General features: G+C 43.9%; 1 protein-coding gene across 1 annotated transcript; it reads left to right on the top strand.

The window, feature by feature from the left end:
- The first annotated feature begins 6,671 nt into the window (after positions 1 to 6,671).
- LOC129499735 (mammaglobin-A-like) lies at positions 6,672 to 7,620 on the top strand. Its single transcript, XM_055309606.1, has 3 exons — positions 6,672 to 6,733; positions 7,099 to 7,286; positions 7,524 to 7,620. The coding sequence occupies exons 1-3, from the start codon at positions 6,679 to 6,681 to the stop codon at positions 7,560 to 7,562; spliced, it is 282 nt and encodes a 93-aa protein (XP_055165581.1). The 5' UTR covers positions 6,672 to 6,678; the 3' UTR covers positions 7,563 to 7,620.
- Positions 7,621 to 19,005: the final 11,385 nt, after the last annotated feature.

The following is a 19,005-nucleotide window of genomic DNA, read 5'->3' as shown; positions in this document are numbered from 1 at the left end:
GAGTTTCTATGTAAATTAAATCTCAATAAATCTCTTGCAAAAAGAAGTCAGAGCAATATCAAATAAGCATGGATCCAAATTCAGTGCTTCATATTCAAACATGGGACTTTTACCTCAGGTGTGAACATGGCCTTCTCTAGATTTTTCACAGAATATAATGTTGAAGCAAATTTCCAGTGGTCTCTGATGGTCCAGTAGTCCTTCTGGGTTTAGCATAAGACCTTCTCAATTTTATAATATTATTCACTGGCAGGTGACACGCACACAGTGCCGGCTATGTGCCAACACTGTACTGAGGACTTATGACAATCCCAGGGTACAAGGTGACGCAGCTGTGACATCTCCACAGCAGGCTTGGCCCATGGCAACTAGTGAGCCTGGTCTAGGAACACTCTAGGTACTGTGAACAACCATCTCACTGCCTTCAAGATGTCTTCAAAGCCAGAGTCTCTCCTAAGGTTGCTGGCCTGGGTAAGTCCCTCTGTCCCCAAGACCTAGACTTTGGCAGGATCTGAATGAGGAAGAGGTTCACTTTGATAGAACATGCCTGAGGTTAATGTCCCAACAGCTCTGCAGGTGAGGGCAGAACTGGTTTTAAACAATGAGTGAAAAAACATGTGGGATATCTTGTCCCTCAATACTGCAAAGCTGATCCATATTAGTAACTTACAATTTAAAAGCACTTAAAAATCATCTAAATTTCAAAATAACTCCTTCATAGGCTTTTGTACCAACGCATGAATCACTGAGAAAAGATGGCTCTCACTGACGGTTTTTACTTATAGGCAGTATGGCAAGGCCTCAAATGACCATAATATCAGTGTGAGTAGATCTCAGGTCTTGCGTAAGACTGAGGACAGGCCAACCAAAATCCCTCTTGCCGAATACTTTCTCTCTCTCCCACGACACAGGGTATTCAGGGTAAAATATGTACCTGTACAAACTCACCTGTATATCATGGTTTGCAATGATAGGGGAACAGTAATGTTCTACAAACACGGAAACTGAGGCCTCCATTCCCCTAGTTTCTTAGCGTCGTTGGGAACCTGACTTAAAGCTCCTTTTGGGAGGAGGAAACATCAGGCTAGCTGCACATGCAATCTAAACTTTTGGTTTCTTCTATTTCTCCTGGTCAACACTGGCTTGCCAATGAGTCTTTTGTGAGCTGAGTTCACTGTGTTCGTTCACCTGGAATGATCATCATCTTCAGCGGAGGAAACGTGAGGGGAAAAGAAAAAAATATATACTCTTTATTGTGGACACCACGTACATGACGTGAGGTGTTATTTTATTGTGTTTTGTTTTGCTTTATTTCTTTTTTATTTTACTTTATTTTGTGTTCTGACACAGGGAACTGTGTCCCAGCAGGTAGCACAGCAAGTCCAAAACACCCAGGGTGACTGCCCATTAAGACTTAGCCAAAAAGTCTCTCCTTTCATCACTGAAGACCTTCATTTGACTTTGGAATGGATATTGGCAGCAATGATCAACCGGGGGAACGTACGCACATAGGAACATCAACCTTCCTTCCTATTTCTATCCTCTCCCTAAATTAGCATTGTTCTTGGCAACTTAGGCTCCAGCTGAATAATGGGAGGAAATAATCCAATATTCAAATAATCCAAACACAAATACTGTATTCACGAGTAATTAACTCATCTCTCTGGCCCTCTCATCAATTTCCCCTTCTTTTTGTTACCTTGAGCCAACTTTCTTTCTCATGTTCCTATTGCCCTCAGGCTGTCCCTGCTTCAACTGATGTGGTTTTTCTATTTCTACAGTATGAGGCCGTCCTGTGTCTCTCCTGACACCAAGAGGCACACTGTGTTTGCTTTCCTTATCTTGCCAAATACCAAGTGCTCCAGAGCCTCCGTGTGTGCTGTTCTCTCTTCCTAGAACACTCTTTCCCAGATCTTCCTCTTGATATCATTGTCCACTCATCCAGGCTTAAAGTCCCCCTTCCCGTAGCCGGACTGGACCTCTGTCCTGGACACTGCCCCTCAGTGTTGTTCTGTACAGCCATCACGTCCTGTGTCTCATTCAGTTATGGGCTTGTTTGTTGCTTCCCTTGTAGATGTAAGCTCCACAGGGCCAAAGTCCTGGCTGAACCACTGAATCTGGGCCACAGAGCACAGGCCCCCGTCATGGGGAAAGCCCATGGTTACCTTTTGTCAGTCTGTCATGGATGGATGGATGGATGGATGGGTGCATGGATGGATGGACGGATGAAAGGATGGATGAACCTTCCATTTATTCGTGATTACCTTTTTGAAGCCCTAGATAAGCCCTTTACAGAATGTCTGTCAACTTGCAAAATCAGGCATGATATTATTCCTGCTCATTTTAGAAATGAGGAAAGGGAAGCTTGAAATGAAACGACCAGCAGTTTCACTTGCCCAAGGACACTTCGTGATTAGGTGTTCCATCCAAGGTTTAAATCCATATCTGTCTGACCACACCTCTTCACCGGCCCACCACTCAGCACTGCCTCTGCTGAGCAACCAACCTCTTGCTAGCTACTGTTGCACGTCATCCTTTGAGTCTGTGGCGGAAAAATCCTCAAGAGCTAAAAAATATTCATAGATTTGTAATAGTCTGAGTTTATGAAATCGATTTAATTAAATGAGATATTCTTGTCAAAAGAGGCTTTCACCAAAAATGAGACCTAGTAGTTCCCAAATGACAAGACCTTACTAAAGTGACTGAGGGGGAGGGAAGTCTGACCTCCAGAGGATGTTTGTGGTATTGCATTGAGCCCAATGTTGGTAAGCCAGCAGGAGCAGAATGGGAAGCTTTATGGACCTTGAAGGAGGAGGAGGGTAACATTGACATTTTCACAATATTAACTCTGCCAATCCATGAGCATGGAATATTTTTCCATTTCCTCAATTTCTTTCAGAAGTGTTCTGTAGTTTTTAGGGTATAGATCCTTTACCTCTTTGGTTAGGTTTATGCCTAGGTATCTTATGCTTTGGGTGCAATTGTAAATGGGATTGACGCCTTAATTTCTCTTTCTTCAGTCTCATTTTTTTACGAATTAATTTTTTATTGGTGTATCAATTAACCAACATAGAGAATAACACCCAGTGCTCATCCCATCATGTGTCCCCCTCAGGGCCCGTCACCCATTCACCCCCACCCCCTGCCCCTCTCCCCCTCCACCACCCCTAGTTCGTTTCCCAGAGTTAGGAGTCTTTATGTTCTGTCTCCCTTTCTGATAATTCCCACACATTTCTTCTCCCTTTCCTTATATTCCCTTTCACTATTTTTTATGTTCCCCAAATGAATGAGAACATATAATGTTTGTCCTTCTCCGATTGACTTACTTCACTCAGCATAATACCCTCCAGTTCCATCCACGTTGAAGCAAATGGTGGGTGTTTGTCGTTTCTAATGGCTGAGGAATATTCCATTGTAGACATAGACCACATCTTCTTTATCCATTCATCTTTCGCTGGACACTGAGGCTCCTTCCACAGTTTGGCTATTGTGGACATTACTGCTAGAAACATCGGGGTGCAGGTGTCCCGGCGTTTCATTGCATCTGAATCTTTGGGGTAAATCCCCAACAGTGCAATTGCTGGGTCGTAGGGCAGGTCTATTTTTAACTCTTTGAGGACCCTCCACACAGTTTTCCAGAGTGGCTGCACCAGTTCACATTCCCACCAACAGTGTAAGAGGGTTCCCTTTTCTCCGCATCCTCTCCAACATTTGTGGTTTCCTGCCTTGTTAATTTTCCCCATTCTCACTGGTGTGAGGTGGTATCTCATTGTGGTTTTGATTTGTATTTCCCTGATGGCCAGTGATGCGGAGCATTTTCTCATGTACATCTTGGCCATGTCTATGCCTTCTTCTGTGAGATTTCTCTTCATGTCCTTTGCCCATTTCATGATTGGATTGTTTGTTTCTTTGGTGTTGAGTTAATAAGTTCTTTATAGATTTTGGAAACTAGCCCTTTATCTGATACGTCATTTGCGAATATCTTCTCCCATTCTGTAGGTTGTCTTTTAGTTTTGTTGACTGTATCCTTTGCTGTGCAAAAGCTTCTTATCTTGATGAAGTCCCAATAGCTCATTTTTGCTTTTGTTTCTTTTGCCTTCGTGGATGTATCTTGCAAGAAGTTGCTGTGGCCAAGTTCAAAAAGGGTGTTGCCTGTGTTCTCCTCTAGGATTTTGATGGAATCTTGTCTCACATTTAGATTTTTCATCCATTTTGAGTTTATCTTTGTGTATGGTGCAAGAGAGTGGTCTAGTTTCATTCTTCTGCATGTGGATGTCCAATTTTCCCAGCACTATGTATTGAAGAGACTGTCTTTCTTCCAGTGGATAGTCTTTCCTCCTTTATCGAATATTAGTTGACCATAAAGTTCAGGGTCCACTTCTGGGTTCTCTATTCTGTTCCATTGATCTATGTGTCTGTTTTTGTGCCAGTACCACACTGTCTTGATGACCACAGCTTTGTAGTACAACCTGAAATCTGGCATTGTGATTCCCCCAGCTATGGTTTTCTTTTTAAAAATTCCCCTGGCTATTCGGGGTCTTTTCTGATTCCACACAAATCTTAAAATAATTTGTTCTAACTCTCTGAAGAAAGCCCATGGTATTTTGATAGGGATTGCATTAAACGTGTAAATTGCCCTGGGTAACATTGACATTCTCACAATATTAATTCTGCCAATCCATGAGCATGGAATATTTTTCCATCTCTTTGTGTCTTCCTCAATTTCTTTCAGAAGTGTTCTGTAGTTTTTAGGGTATAGATCCTTTACCTCTTTGGTTAGGTTTATGCCTAGGTATCTTATGCTTTTGGGTACAAGTGTAAATGGGATTGACTCCTTAATTTCTCTTTCTTCAGTCTCATTGTTAGTGTATAGTAATGCCACTGACTTCTGGGCATTGATTTTGTATCCTGCCACGCTACCAAATTGCTGTATGAGTTCTAGCAATCTTGGGGTGGAGTCTTTTGGGTTTTCTAGGTAGAGTATCATGTCATCGGCGAAGAGGGAGAGTTTGACTTCTTCTTTGCCAATTTGAATGCCTTTAATGTCTTTTGTTGTCTGATTGCTGAGGCTAGGACTTCCAGTACTATGTTGAATAGCAGTGGTGAGAGTGGACATCCCTGTCTTGTTCCTGATCTTAGGGGAAAGGCTCCCAGTGCTTCCCCATTGAGAATTACATTTGCTGTGGATTTTTCGTAGATGGCTTTTCAGATGTTGAGGAATGTTCCCTCTATCCCTACACTCTGAAGAGTTTTGTTAAGGAATGGATGCTGTATTTTGTCAAATGCTTTCTCTGCATCTATTCAGAGGATCATAGGGTTCTTAGTTTTTCTCTTGCTGATACGATGAATCACATTGATTGTTTTACGAGTGTTGAACCAGCCTTGTGTCCCGGGGATAAATCCTACTTGGTCATGGTGAATAATTTTCTTAATGTACTGTTGTATCCTATTGGCTAGTATCTTGTTGAGAATTTTTGCATCCATGTGCATCAGGGATATTGGTCTGTAATTCTCCTTTTTGGTGGGGTCTTTGTCTGGTTTTGGAATTAAGGTGATGCTGGACTCATAGAATGAATTTGGAAGTACTCCATCTTTTCCTATCTTTCCAAACAGCTTTAGTCGAATAGGTATGGTTTCTTCTTTAACGTATGATAGAATTGCTCATGGAAGCCATCTGGCCCTGGACTTTTGTGTCTTGGGAGTTTTTTGATGACTGCTTCAATTTCCTCCCTGGTTATTGGCCTGTTCAGGTTTTCTATTTGCACCCCGATGTTTATAACAGCAATGTCCACAATAGCCAAACTGTGGAAGGAGCCTCAGTGTCCATCGAAAGATGAATGGGTAAAGGAGATGTGGTTTATGTATAGAATGGAATATTACTCAGCCATTAGAAATGACAAATACAAATTAAAAAAAAAAAGAAAGAAAGAAAGAAATGACAAATACCCACCATTTGCTTCAACGTGGATGGAACTGGAGGGTATTATGCTGAGTGAAATAAGTCAATCGGAGAAGGACAAACATTATATGGTCTCATTCATTTGGGGAATAAAAATAATAGTGAAAGGAAATAGAAGGGAAGGGAGAAGAAATGGGTAGGAAATATCAGAAAGGGAGACAGAACATGAAGACTCCTAACTCTGGGAAACGAACTAGGGGTGATTGAAGGGAAGGAGGGCAGGGGGTGGCAGTGAATGGGTGACGGGCACTGAGGGGGGCACTTGACGGGATGAGCACTGGGTGTTATTCTGTATGTTGGCAAATTGAACACCAATAAAAAAGAAATTAATTATTAATTAAAGTAGGAGGGGAGCGAGGAGGGTATGAAGACCACACTAATAATAAAACACCTGGGACAACAACAGAGGCTCAGTTGGCTGTAATATGACTAGGTAGCAAGCACGTCTGCATTAATTTCGTCTAAAGTCATGTATCATTATGGAGTTCCAAGCTCTGTCTCCTTGGTTTCTGCAAACACAGAGCAGACTAGCTGGGTTGCAGTTGATTCTTGCTGCCATTTCCTGGTCCGAAGCCAGGTTCATGATGTGACTCATTCCCTCATTTATGGGAGGGATTAAGGTAGTGACCAGGAGAATAAAGGGAGGACTCCTAGGTCCTCCCATCCAACGTGAGTTCCTTCCTCCCTGTCAGACCAGCCAGCAAGAGCTGACTTCAACCATGAAGCTGCTGAGAGTCCTCATTCTGGTTGCCCTCCCCCTTTACTGCTTTGCAGGTGAGTTTTGGGTGGGGAGGACAGGCTTTGGCCTGAAGATCTGTCAGCGCTTTCTGGAAGATCTCCTGTTCCCCAAACTCCAGTGTAGAGATCTCATTTCTCTGGTGTCTTCCTGGTTCATGGTTACTAGTGTCTAGCTTCTCTGGACTATGGAGGGAATGTGAGAGGGATCGGGAGGAGGGGGCACACATGTTCGCGGGCTTAAAGGAAATTCCATGCTAGAATCGAGAACTCAAGACCATTCACCATAATCTTCCTAAATGTATATGTCTACTTGAATGTAAGCAGATGACCACTATCTTAGAGACTCCCTAAAAGGCTTCATCCCTACATAATTGAGACCACTTTTGCATGTTTTCTTTCAGGTTCTGGATGCTTATTTTTAGAAGAAGCAATTAACAAAGCAATCGATTCTCAAGTGAGCATAGATGAATACCAAAACTTCCTTCAACCTTTCACATATGGTCTTGAAGCTAACGAGGCCATAGCAGAGCTGAAGCAATGTTTTCTCCAGCAGTCGGATGAAACTCTGAGCAATTTTGCATTGGTGATGGTAACTATGGTTTCTCCTGATGTGCTTTCAAACCAGTTGACAGGGACGAGCAGGCTCTAAGCTTGTCACTCATTATTCCACATATTTCTGACCTTAAATCATACACCGAGTTCCATGGGTACCAGATGTATGTGGACAAACCCAGCAAGCCAAGGAGAAGAAATGTTTGTCTTTCAAGATTTTCCTTTGTCACAGAGAGCTGAAAATCTGAGCGATGTCTCTGCTTTTATTTTCTAGGACATAATATATAATAGTCCTTCGTGTGTTCTGTTTTAACCTTCCACGTGATCTGGGGCTCTGAGGACTGCAGAGAATGGTTGGACGCCGACTGCTGATTAATACAAACCACAACTTTCTTTTCCTTTTTGTCTTTTGATCTATGAACTACAAGATAATTGTTGAAACCTTGAGTACATTTTCATTTCAATAAAGTATCTGCAAATGGAAGTTTGTTTTTCTTATGTTATCTGATCAAAGTGGAGGCTTTAGAGAGGCTCTTCTATCACCGGTGCATGTGCCCGGGTGCACACACACACACACACACACGCACACACACATTCATGCATAGTTTCTCATTGGAGAACACCTGCGTGAAGGAGTGGGGAGTCTGAAAAGCACTTTGTTCCTCCCCATGTGTAGCCCAACACGGTCCTCTCTCTGTCAATGTGCTCTTCCACCCTCCTGACCCCCATTTCCCTCGGACTATCTGGGAAGTCCTCAAGACTTAGTTCTGGTGTTTGTGAGGCTGGCAGTTCCTGAGCCACCACAGTCTTTGCCTGTGCTGCAAGCCAAGCTCCCGCGGCTGGGCCCCTCTCCACTCTCTGCCCCGGACCCAAGAGTGCGGGGCCAGGACCAGAGCCAGGGAGAGACGTGACTCATACAAAGCAGTAGTGACTCCTGTCTTGATGTTAAACTTTAATTAATGTGGCATGCATTTTGTTTTTTGAAATATTTCTTCAAAATCTGATCTGCCCTCGGGATCCCTGGGTGGCGCAGCGGTTCGGCGCCTGCCTTTGGCCCAGGGCGCGATCCTGGAGACCCGGGATTGAATCCCGCGTCGGGCTCCCGGTGCATGGAGCCTGCTTCTCCCTCTGCCTATGTCTCTGCTTCTCTCTCTCTCTGTGACTATCATAAATAAATAAATTTAAAAAAAAAATCTGATCTGCCCTCATTCCTGAGGTTGGGCAGGGCCCCGTGAAATTGTGTGAGTGCCCCTACTCCCGTCCCGGCAAGTGGCAATGTGGCCCAGTCTCTTCACCATAATGACCTACAAAGCCACGTAGGTTGAGGGAAATATGTGTGCTCTTTAGGGATGAGGCAAAGCCAGCAGTTTTTATACTGAACCATAGCTACCCTTGCTTTTACCTGTCCCCTCATCCCGGTCACCAGGGATAGTTTAATGCCACCCCTCTGCTCACAGCTCACAGAACCTCTCTTCCTTCACAGGCTATCCTGTCACCCCAGAAGCCCCTCGACTTTTCCTCAGGACTGTTTCTCAGTTTCCACCAGGGCTGACCTTCACCAGGCATAACCCATACGGAGAATTAGACACATGATACTCAGGACTCCACATGAATGCTATACTCCCCTTGAAAACATAACCAAGGGACACCTGGGTGGCTCAGCGGCTGAGCGTCTGCTTTGGCTCAGGTCGCGATCCCAGGGTCAGGGGATGGAGTCCTGGATCAGGCTCCCTGCCAGGAGTCTGCTTCTCCCTCTGCCTGTGTCTCTGCCCCTCTCCCTTTCTCTGTGTCTCTCATGAAGAAATAAATAAAATCCTTAAAAATATATATTAACCAAAAGTGACTGAAGTAATAATGAATATATACCAACGTACCAGTGCGGGGTATATTCTTCTTTATTCTAATGCAGCTGTAAGATATCATTTTTATTGTGCTTTTCATGGAAACTGGCCCAAAATAAATAAGACTCAGAAAAGTCATAATGAGTCTCACCTCTCTTTTTTTTCTCCCAAACACCTCAGGGCCCTGTAGTGCTATTAGACTTGGGCAAAAGGACCCTTGCCCGGAACCCACATTTTAAAAGATCCCCACTATTACACACACACACATACACACACACAGACACACTCACACACACACACACACACACACCAAACCATTTATTCATTAAGAACGCATGGACCGTACTCAGTTCTGAGTGTTCTCAGTGCACCGTCACTGGCGAGTGGGGGGCACCATTTCTTTCTGCCTTTCATATACGGGGGCCTCAGTCCACCCTCTCTCCCTCTTGGACCATAACAGGAGAGGAACAGGAAGAGATTCAGCTGCAGGAAATGGAGAGGACACACAGCGATGCAGAACTTCGTATCTTTTGAGATGAGCCCGGTCCATTTGATGAAGGTGTCTACATGTTAAACAGCAAATTTCATGCAAGAATTGGTAATAGAGCGTATTGCAGGATGGGAGCAGTAAAAAGGGAAGATAAAGGACGTGCAAAGAAGGATCATTTGGAAGGACACTACTGACTCTAGAACTGGAAACAAAAGGAGATTGTATAATAAGTAAATATAGTGGCACATCAGCAAAAGTGCCTATGAATGAAGGTATAGGGGTGTTCTTCCCCTGCACATATGACTTTGTCATTTCTGTACCCTTGTAGGAGTACTTTTTGGTTTTTGTTTCCAACCAAGATTTCACCTGAATTCAAAATGGTTAATTAAGAGCGTGGTATTGCTGTCAGGGTGGAATTTAGGGATTGGGGGCATGGCAAGATGGCAGAGGAGTAGGGTCCCCAAGTCATCTGTCCCCACCAACTTTCCTAGATAACTTTCAAATCATCCTTAAAAACCGACAAATTCGCCCTGAGATTTAAAGAGAGAACAGCTGGGACGCTACAGAGAGGAGTCTGCGCTTCTAACAAGGTAGAAGGCGGGGGGGGGGGGGGGGAGAATCCAGTGGGGAGGGCCCCGAGGAGCCGAGCTAAGGCCCGCGGTGAAAGCCGTGAAAGCCCCCGGGGACAGGGAAGCCCAGTCCCGGAGGAGCAGGAAACTAAAAATCCAGACCGGATTCTTCCTGGAGGGAAGGGCGCTCAGCAGGGAAACTGGGCAGAACCGCAGGAGGGGCAGGGGAGCCTGCAGTCTCCTGGGGTCACTAACAGAGGACGTGCACCCCGGGGGAGAGCGCCCCACATGCCGGGCCGATGCGGTAAAGGGCTGGAGCGCGCTGCTCAGGCGGCGGCTCAGGGCGGAGGGGGCTGCGCCCTGCTGCCTTCGAGCCTTGCGCCCGGGGGCGCGATTCTGCAGTGCAGGCCCCGGATCCCAGGGCTCGAGCAGACACAGCCGGGGATCCTATGCTCACCCCCGGGGCAGGCGCAGGCCGGGAGGACGCAGGGCAGCGAGGACCCTCCTGCCGCCGGGCGCCCCGGAGCCGTGCAGATCAGCACCCGCCCCCGGAGCATCCAGGCCGGCGCGGACTGGGAGACTGCGGCAGTCACTGCGGGAGCTGACTCCGGAGCTGGAAGGCCGGCTGCCGCCAGTGTGGTTGTTCCTCCTGGTGTCACCCTGTGCCTGGGATGGAGCGGGGCCGCCAGGGAACAGGGGCCTCACGGGGTAAACAGCTCCCGCTGAGCCCGGCACCTGGCAGGGGGGCGGGGGGCGCAGGGCAGCTCCCCCAGGTGCACACACCTGAGAATCAGCACAGCAGGCCCCTGCCCCAGAAGGCCAGCTGGAAGGACAGGGGAAGAGCAAGTTCTTGACTGAGCAGCGCTGGACAACTCCAGGGGAAGTCGAGGGATTTACAGTACATAGAACTAGATGATACCCCTCTTTTCTTCTGCCTTCCTTTTTCCCAGTACAACTCGTTTTCAGCCACTCTGCACTGAGCAAAATGACTAGAAAGAAGAACTCACCACAAAAGAAAGAATCAGAAACAGTCCTCTCTCCCACAGAGGTACAGAATTTGGATTACAAGTTGAGGTCAGAGAGCCAATTCAGAAGCACAATTATAAAGCTGCTGGTGGCTCTGGAAAAAAAGCATAAAGGATTCAAGAGACTTCATGACTGCAGAATTTAGATCTAATCAGGCCGAAATTAAGAATCAGTTAAATGAGATGCGATCCAAACTGGAGGTCCTAACGACGAGGGTTAATGAAGTAGAAGAACGAGTGAGTGACATAGAAGACACGTTGATGGCAGGGAAACAAACTGAGGAAAAAAGAGAAAAACAATTAAAAGACCATGAGGAAAGGTTAAGGGAAATAAATGGCAGCCTCAGAAGGAAAAATCTACATTTAACTGGGGTTCCAGAGGGCACCGAGAGGGACAGAGGACAAGAAAACATATTTGAACAAACCATAGCTGAGAACTTCCCTAACTTGGGGAGGGAAACAGGCATTCAGACCCAGGAGATAGAGAGGTCCCCCCTAAAATCAATAAAAACGGTTTGACACCTTGACATTTAATAGTGAAACTTGTAAATCCCAAAGATAAAGAGAAAATCCTTAAAGCAGCAAGAGACAAGAGATCCCTAACTTATATGGGGAGAAATATTAGATTAACAGCAGACCTCTCCACAGAGACCTGGCAAGCCAGAAGGGGCTGGCAGGATATATCCAGGGTCCTAAATGAGAAGAACATGCAGCCAAGAATACGTGATCCAGCAAGGCTCTCATTCAGAATAGAAGGAGGGATAAAGAGCTTCCAAGATAGGCAGACACTGAAAGAATATGTGACCACCAAACCAGCTCTGCAAGAAATATTAAGGGGGACTCTGTAAAAGAAAGAGGATGCCCAAGAAATAATCCACAAAAACAGGGACTGAATAGGTATCATGATGACACTAAATTCATATCTTTCGATAGTAACTCTGAACATGAATGGGCTTCATGACCCCATCAGAAGGTGCAGGGTTGCAGACTGGATAAAGAAGCAAGGCCCATCTATTTGCTGCCTACAAGAGTCTCATTTTAGACATAAGGACACTTACAGCCTGAAAATCAAAGGTTGGAGAACCATTTACCATTCAAATGGTCCTCAGAAGAAAGCAGGGGTAGCCATCCTCATATCAGATAAATTAAAGTTTATCCCAAAGACTGTAGTAAGAGATGAAGAGGGACATTTTATCATACTTAAAGGATCCATCCAGCAAGAGGACTAACAATCATGAATATTTATGCCCCGAATGTGGTGGCTGCCAAATATATCAATCAATTAATAACCAAAGTTAAGACATACTTAGATAATAATACGCTAATACTGGGAGACTTCAACACGTCGCTTTCTGCAAATGACAGATCTTCTAAGCACAACATCTCCAAAGAGAGAAGAGCTTTAAATGATACGCTGGACCAGATGGATTTCACAGATATTTACAGAACTTTACATCCAAACGCAACTGAATACACGTTCTTCTCAAGTGCACATGGAACTTTCTCCAGAATAGACCACATACTGGGTCTCAAATCAGGTCTTCACCGATTCCAAAAGACTGGGATCGTCCCCTGCATATTTTCAGACCATAAGGCTTTGACACTTGAACTCAATCACAAGAAGAAATTTGGAAGGATTTCAAACATGTGGAGTTTAAAGACCATCCTGCTAAAAGATGAAAGGGCCAGCCATGAAATTAGAGAAGAATTAAAAAGATTCATGGAAACTAATGAGAATGAAGATACAACCATTCAAAATCTGTGGGATACAGCAAAAGCAGTCCTGAGGGGGAAATATATTGCAATAAAAGCATCTCTCAAAAAATTGGAAAAACTCAAATACAAAAGCTAACCTTGCACCTAAAGGAACTGGAGAAAGAACAGCAAATAAAACCTACACCAAGCAGAAGAAGAGAGTTAATAAAGATTCGAGCACAACTCAATGAAATAGAGACCAGAAGAACTGTGGAACAGATTAACAAAACCAGAAGTTGGTTCTTTGAAAGAATTGATAAAATAGATAAACCATCAGCCAGCCTTATTAAAAACAAAAGAGAAAAGACTCTATTTAATAAAATCACAAATGAAAAAGGAGAGATCACAACCAATACCAAGGAAATAGAAACGATTTTTAAAACATATTATGAGCAGCTATACACTAATAAATTAGGCAATCTAGAAGAAAAGGACGCGTTTCTGGAAAACCACAAACTGCCAAAACTGGAACAGGAAGAAACAGAAAACCTGAGCAGGCCAATAACCAGGGAGGAAATTGAAGCAGTCATCAAAAACCTCCCAAGACACAAAAGTCCAAGACCAGATGGCTTCCCAGAGGAATTCTATCAAACACTTAAAGAAGAAACAACACCTATTCTACTAAAGCTGTTCCAAAAGATAGAAAGGGGGGCAGCCCCGGTGGCGCAGCAGTTTGGCACCGCCTGCAGCCCAGGGCGTGATCCTGGAGACCCTGGATTGAGTCCTACGTCAGGCTTCACGCATGGAGCCTACTTCTCCCTCTGCCTGTGTCTCTGCCTCTCGTTCTCTCTCTGTGTCTCTATAAATAAATAAATGAATAAAATCTTTAAAAAAAAAGGATCCTTTAAAAAAAAGATAGAAAGGGATGAAATACTTCCAAACTCATTTTATGAGGCCACCATCACCTTAATTCCAAAACCAGACAAAGACCCCACCAAAAAGGAGAAATATAGACCAATATCCCTGATGAAGATGGATGCAAAAATTCTCAACAAGATACTAGCCAATATTCAAATTGGCAAAGAAGTCAAACTCTCCCTCTTCGCCGATGACATGATACTCTACATAGAAAACCCAAAAGACTCCACCCCAAGATTGCAAGAACTCATACAGCAATTAGGCAGTGTGGCAGGATACAAAACCAATGCCCAGAAATCAGTAGCATTTCTATACACTAACAATGAGACTGAAGAAAGAGAAATTAAGGAGTCAATCCCATTTACACTTGTACCCAAAAGCATAAGATACCTAGGCATAACCTAACCAAAGAGGTAAAGGATCTATACCCTAAAAACTACAGAACACTTCTGAAAGAAATTGAGGAAGACACAAAGAGATGGAAAAATATTCCATGCTCATGGATTGGCAGAATTAATATTGTGAAAATGTCAATGCTACCCAGGGCAATTTACACATTTAACACAATCCCTATCAAAATACCATGGACTTTCTTCAGAGGGTTGGAACAAATCATCTTAAGATTTGTGTGGAATCAGGGCAGCCTGGGTGGCTCAGCGGTTTAGCCCTGCCTTTGGCCCAGGGCGTGATCCTGGTGACCCAGGATGGAGTCCTGCATCGGGCTCCCTGCATGGAGCCTGCTTCTCCCTCTGCCTGTGTCTCTGCCTCTCTCTGTGTGTTTCTCTCGTGGATAAATAAATAAAATCTTAAGAAAAAAAAGATTTCTGTGGAATCAGAAAAGACCCTGAATATCCAAGGAAATATTGAAAAAGAAAACCATAGCTGGCGGCATCACAATGCCAGATTTCAGGTTGTACTACCAAGCTGTGATCATCAAGACAGTGTGGTACTGGCACAAAAACAGATACATAGATCAATGGAACAGAATAGAGAATCCAGAAATGGGCCCTCAGCTCTATGGTCAAGTAATATTGGACAAAGCAGGAAAGACTATCCACTGGAAAAAAGACAGTCTCTTCAATACGTGGTGCTGGGAAAATTGGACAGCCACGTGCAAAAGAATGAAACTAGACCATTCTCTTGCACCATACACAAAGATAAACTCAAAATGGATGAAAGATCTAAATGTGAGACAAGATTCCATCAAAATCCTAGAGGAGAACAAAGGCAAAATCCTTTGTTTTCTTTTTGGTTTTTTTTTTTTCAACATCCTTTTGAACTTGGCCCCAGCAACTTCTTGCAAGATACATCTATGAAGGCAAGGGAAACAAAAGCAAAATGAATTATTGGGACTTCATCAAGATAAAAAACAAAAAAACAACTTCCGCACAGCGAAAGAAACAGTCAACCAAACTCAAAGACAACCTACAGAATGGGAGAAGATATTTGCAAATGACTTATCAGATAAAGGGCTAGTATCCAAGATCTATAAAGAACTTATTAAACTCAACAGCAAAGAAACAAACAATCCAATCATGAAATGGGCAAAGGACATGAAGAGAAATCTCACAGAGGAAGACATAGACATGGCCAACATGCACATGAGAAAATGCTCCGCATCACTTGCCATTAGGGAAATACAAATCAAAACCACAATGAGATCCCACCTCACACCAGTGAGAATGGGGAAAATTAACAAGACAGGAAACAACCGATGTTGGAGAGGATGTGGAGAAAGCGGAACCCTCTTGCACTGTTGGTGGGAATGTGAACTGGTGCAGCCACTCTGGAAAACTGTGTGGAGGATCCTCAAAGAGTTAAAAATAGATCTGCCCTACGACCCAGCAGTTGCACTGCTGGGGATTTACCCCAAAGATACAGATGCAGTGAAATAGCAGGACACCAGCACCCCGATGTTTCCAGCAGCAATGTCCACAATAGCCAAACTATTGAAGGAGCCTCGGTGTCCATCGAAAGATGAATGGATAAAGAAGATGTGGTTTATGCATACAATGGAATATTCCTCAGCCATTAGAATAGACAAATACCCACCATTTGCTTCAACATGGGCGGATTTGGAGGGTAGTATGGTGAGTGAAGTAAGTCAATCAGAGAAGAACAAACTTTATATGGTCTCATTCATTTGGTGAATATAAAAAATAGTGAAAGGGAATAAAGGGAAAAGGAGAGAAAATGAGTGAAAATATCAGTGAGGGTGACAGAACACGAGACACACCTAACTCTGGGAAACGAACAAGGGGTGGTGCAAAGGGAGGTGGGCAGGGGTTGGGATGACTGGATGTGGGCGCTGAGGGGGGCACTTGACGGGATGAGCACCAGGTGTTATGCTATATGTTATGTTATATGTTGGCAAATCAAACTCCAATAAAAAATATATATACAAAAAAAAGAATTTAGGGATTCATCCCTTCATATAATACCCAGTGCTCATCACAAATACCCTCCTTTATGCCCATCACCCACTTAGCCCATTTCTACCCACCTCCCCTCCAGCAGCCCTCACTTTGTTCTCTGTAGTTAATTAAGAGTCTCTTATGGCTTGCCTCCCTTTCTGTTTTTATCTTATTTTATTTTTCCTTCTCTTCCTCTATGTTCATCTGTTTTGTTTCTTAAATTCCACATATGATGAAGCCTCCCTCAATGACCCCTGGTTCGGTGGTCATTTTCCATGCTCCCATAATTCATAAAGTACTGTCCAAAAGGACAGCCCCAAAAGGGCTTCTGTGGGTCCCGGAGACACTATTTCTACAACCCCTATAAGAGATGATGTCAAAAACTGAGAAAACATGACTTCTGTCTTCTTCCCACCTTTAAACTCCCATCAGTGCCTTCCACTGGAAAACCACACAAGGCAGCACTGGTAAGAGAGTCTGGGATATGTAACTCACAGGCCTTCAGTTCTAGTGATAGAGATGTGAGTAAGATAAGCAACTCTGGAACTGAGAAGACACAGAGCCTATCTGGTACACAGAGATTTAACCTACAGAGCCTGGGTATTATTTTCCAACGTGATGGAGACCTCTTGTGTGACCTATAGAAAAGTTAATAGCTGGTGTGTTCGTTGCCTACAACATAATAAACATGACTTACTGGCATAATAAATATATCAACTAACACAACCATATTTTATTGGTCAATACCTGTTGTACTAGGTAATGCTGGGATAAGAAGTCCTTGAGGTCTTATGTCTTATGTCTCAAACCCAGAATGGCAGAGCTACAATCTGAGATTTGGGGAAGATGCTAAAGCTACATGTACATAGATATTAGAGTACAGTGGAGATTAAAGAGGATCAGTACCCTCAAGGCACAAATGAGTTTTATTGTCCACTTCACCTCAAAGGACTTTTCAAGGAGAAAGGTTTTCTGGTAAGCAAAGTAGAAAGGTCAGCAAGTAAACAGTCTTGTAATCCTACAGTAAATTCATCGGTTCCTTGGCAACCTCACAACTCCTGAGGTTATTTGGCCTCTTCTTTATGCAGTTCTTCCAAAATTTAGAAACAATTTTGCCTAACCTATTGTTGATGCCACAGTGTCACTGCTTTCCTGCCCAGGCTAACGATGTTGAAAATCTAAGTGGCATCTGAGTGAGATTTACTTAAGTGATTGCACAGGACTCCAACTCCCCTGTTTGGAAGGTACCTTTCTTTGATGAGGCTGTGACTTGCTGTCCTCAAGGTTCTTCCCACATGGGCTGACTTAAAATAAGCAGCATGGACCTCAGGATGACCCAGCACATCTGCCTACTGTGGGGATGGTCAACAAGTGTTGTTAGCACCTGGCCTTGAGCACCACAAGGCAGCCTCTCTGGAATTGCTCTCTGTAACATCTATTCCTCAGACAGAGCTCATATATTGTTACAGAGTCTCACCTTGGTCTGGTGGCCCTGACTCCACCTTAAAAGGAGCTTGGGATGAGAAGAGTCCTTGACCTTCAAGTGTCTTCTCATGGCAGAACAAAATTGCTAGGAGTTCCACCTGGAAATCTCTGGGGCCATGATAATTTCATATGCGCAGTTGATTGCAGCCCATTTTAATGCAACCTGTATATTTATTGTATTATTGAGAGGGCTTTAGGTCACTGTAGGCTTGTTATTTGTGATTTATTTAGTCCACAATTTGTCACTAACTTAAATATGACCTTTCTAGAGATCTGGGATTCTGGTGTTGGGGTATGATATGTGGTTGTAATTTGATGTTTAAAACATTGGGATGTGTGGGAAACTTTGTTTCAAAACTTGAGACTCTATTTTTGAGCAGAATTCCCACAAAGAGTCTACATGAAGCAAATGGAGTAACTCGTCAATAATAGGTGGATCTGGGTAAATGCAAACAATGTTCTTCTAGGGTACATAACATTGCATAATTCCCAAAAGCCTCTAGTTCTTTTCTTTAAAAAAAAAGATTTTATTTATTTATTCATGAGAGAAAAGGAAGAGAGGCAGAGACATAGGCAGAGAGAGAAGCTGGCTCCCTGCATGGAGCCTGATGTGGGACTCAATACCAGGACCCTGGGGTCACTACCTGAGCCAAAGGTAGATTAATGCTCAACCACTGAGCCACCCAGGTGCCCCTCTAGCTATTTTCAAATACAAAGTTAACAATTGTATTGCTCCGGGAAAATGAGATGAACAAACTTCTGTCTTCCCGAGAAGGAAGGGTCAGACCATCCGAGGAGAGTACCTGATATAGTCGGGCCACAGGAGGATCCCAGTGATGGGTGATGGTGCATTAAGTCAATGTGCAGTTGGATGAAAGATCCTCAAACTCCAGGTTGTGTCTGAAAAGGCACCTGGACTGCATTCCCAGCATTATTAAATGCAAGAATGGGACAAGGCACACATTGAGAACTTGTTATGGAAAATTCTGAAGCAACCAAGCATTTCTGACTTTTTTCTTCATTCTTTTCCCTATGTATGACCCAGAAAAAAGATTTAGACACCTTAGGATCATTGTTTTATGGCAACAGTTGGCAAACACGTGTCAGAAACAATCTCTGACGCCCAAGGACAATTTCCACATCATGGGCTTCTTTCTGCAGCTCGCAGCTTGTAGCAAGACGTTTGAGCATGCATAGGGTGTGAGGTTCGCTGCAGATGATGTGGGAGTAGTAGATGGCTCGGTCGGCTCACACATTTCCCTAAGGAACCTCATGGCAAAAATCTCAGGGTAGAGGCTCAGTAGTACAGAATGACAAGG

The sequence above is a fragment of the Nyctereutes procyonoides genome, unplaced genomic scaffold (genome assembly GCF_905146905.1).
Source record: "Nyctereutes procyonoides isolate TBG_1078 unplaced genomic scaffold, NYPRO_anot_genome, whole genome shotgun sequence".
Lineage (NCBI taxonomy): Eukaryota > Metazoa > Chordata > Mammalia > Carnivora > Canidae > Nyctereutes > Nyctereutes procyonoides.
Note: the sequence above shows the minus strand (reverse complement) of the source record. Positions and strands in the feature narration are given on the sequence as shown.

Coding starts and splice junctions, on each gene's coding strand:
- LOC129499735 (XM_055309606.1), top strand. CDS start 6,679: ATGAAGCTGCTGAGAGTCCTCATTCTGGTTGCCCTCCCCCTTTACTGC. Junction 6,734..7,098: donor CCCCCTTTACTGCTTTGCAG/GTGAGTTTTGGG, acceptor GTTTTCTTTCAG/GTTCTGGATGCTTATTTTTA. Junction 7,287..7,523: donor GCAATTTTGCATTGGTGATG/GTAACTATGGTT, acceptor TTTATTTTCTAG/GACATAATATATAATAGTCC.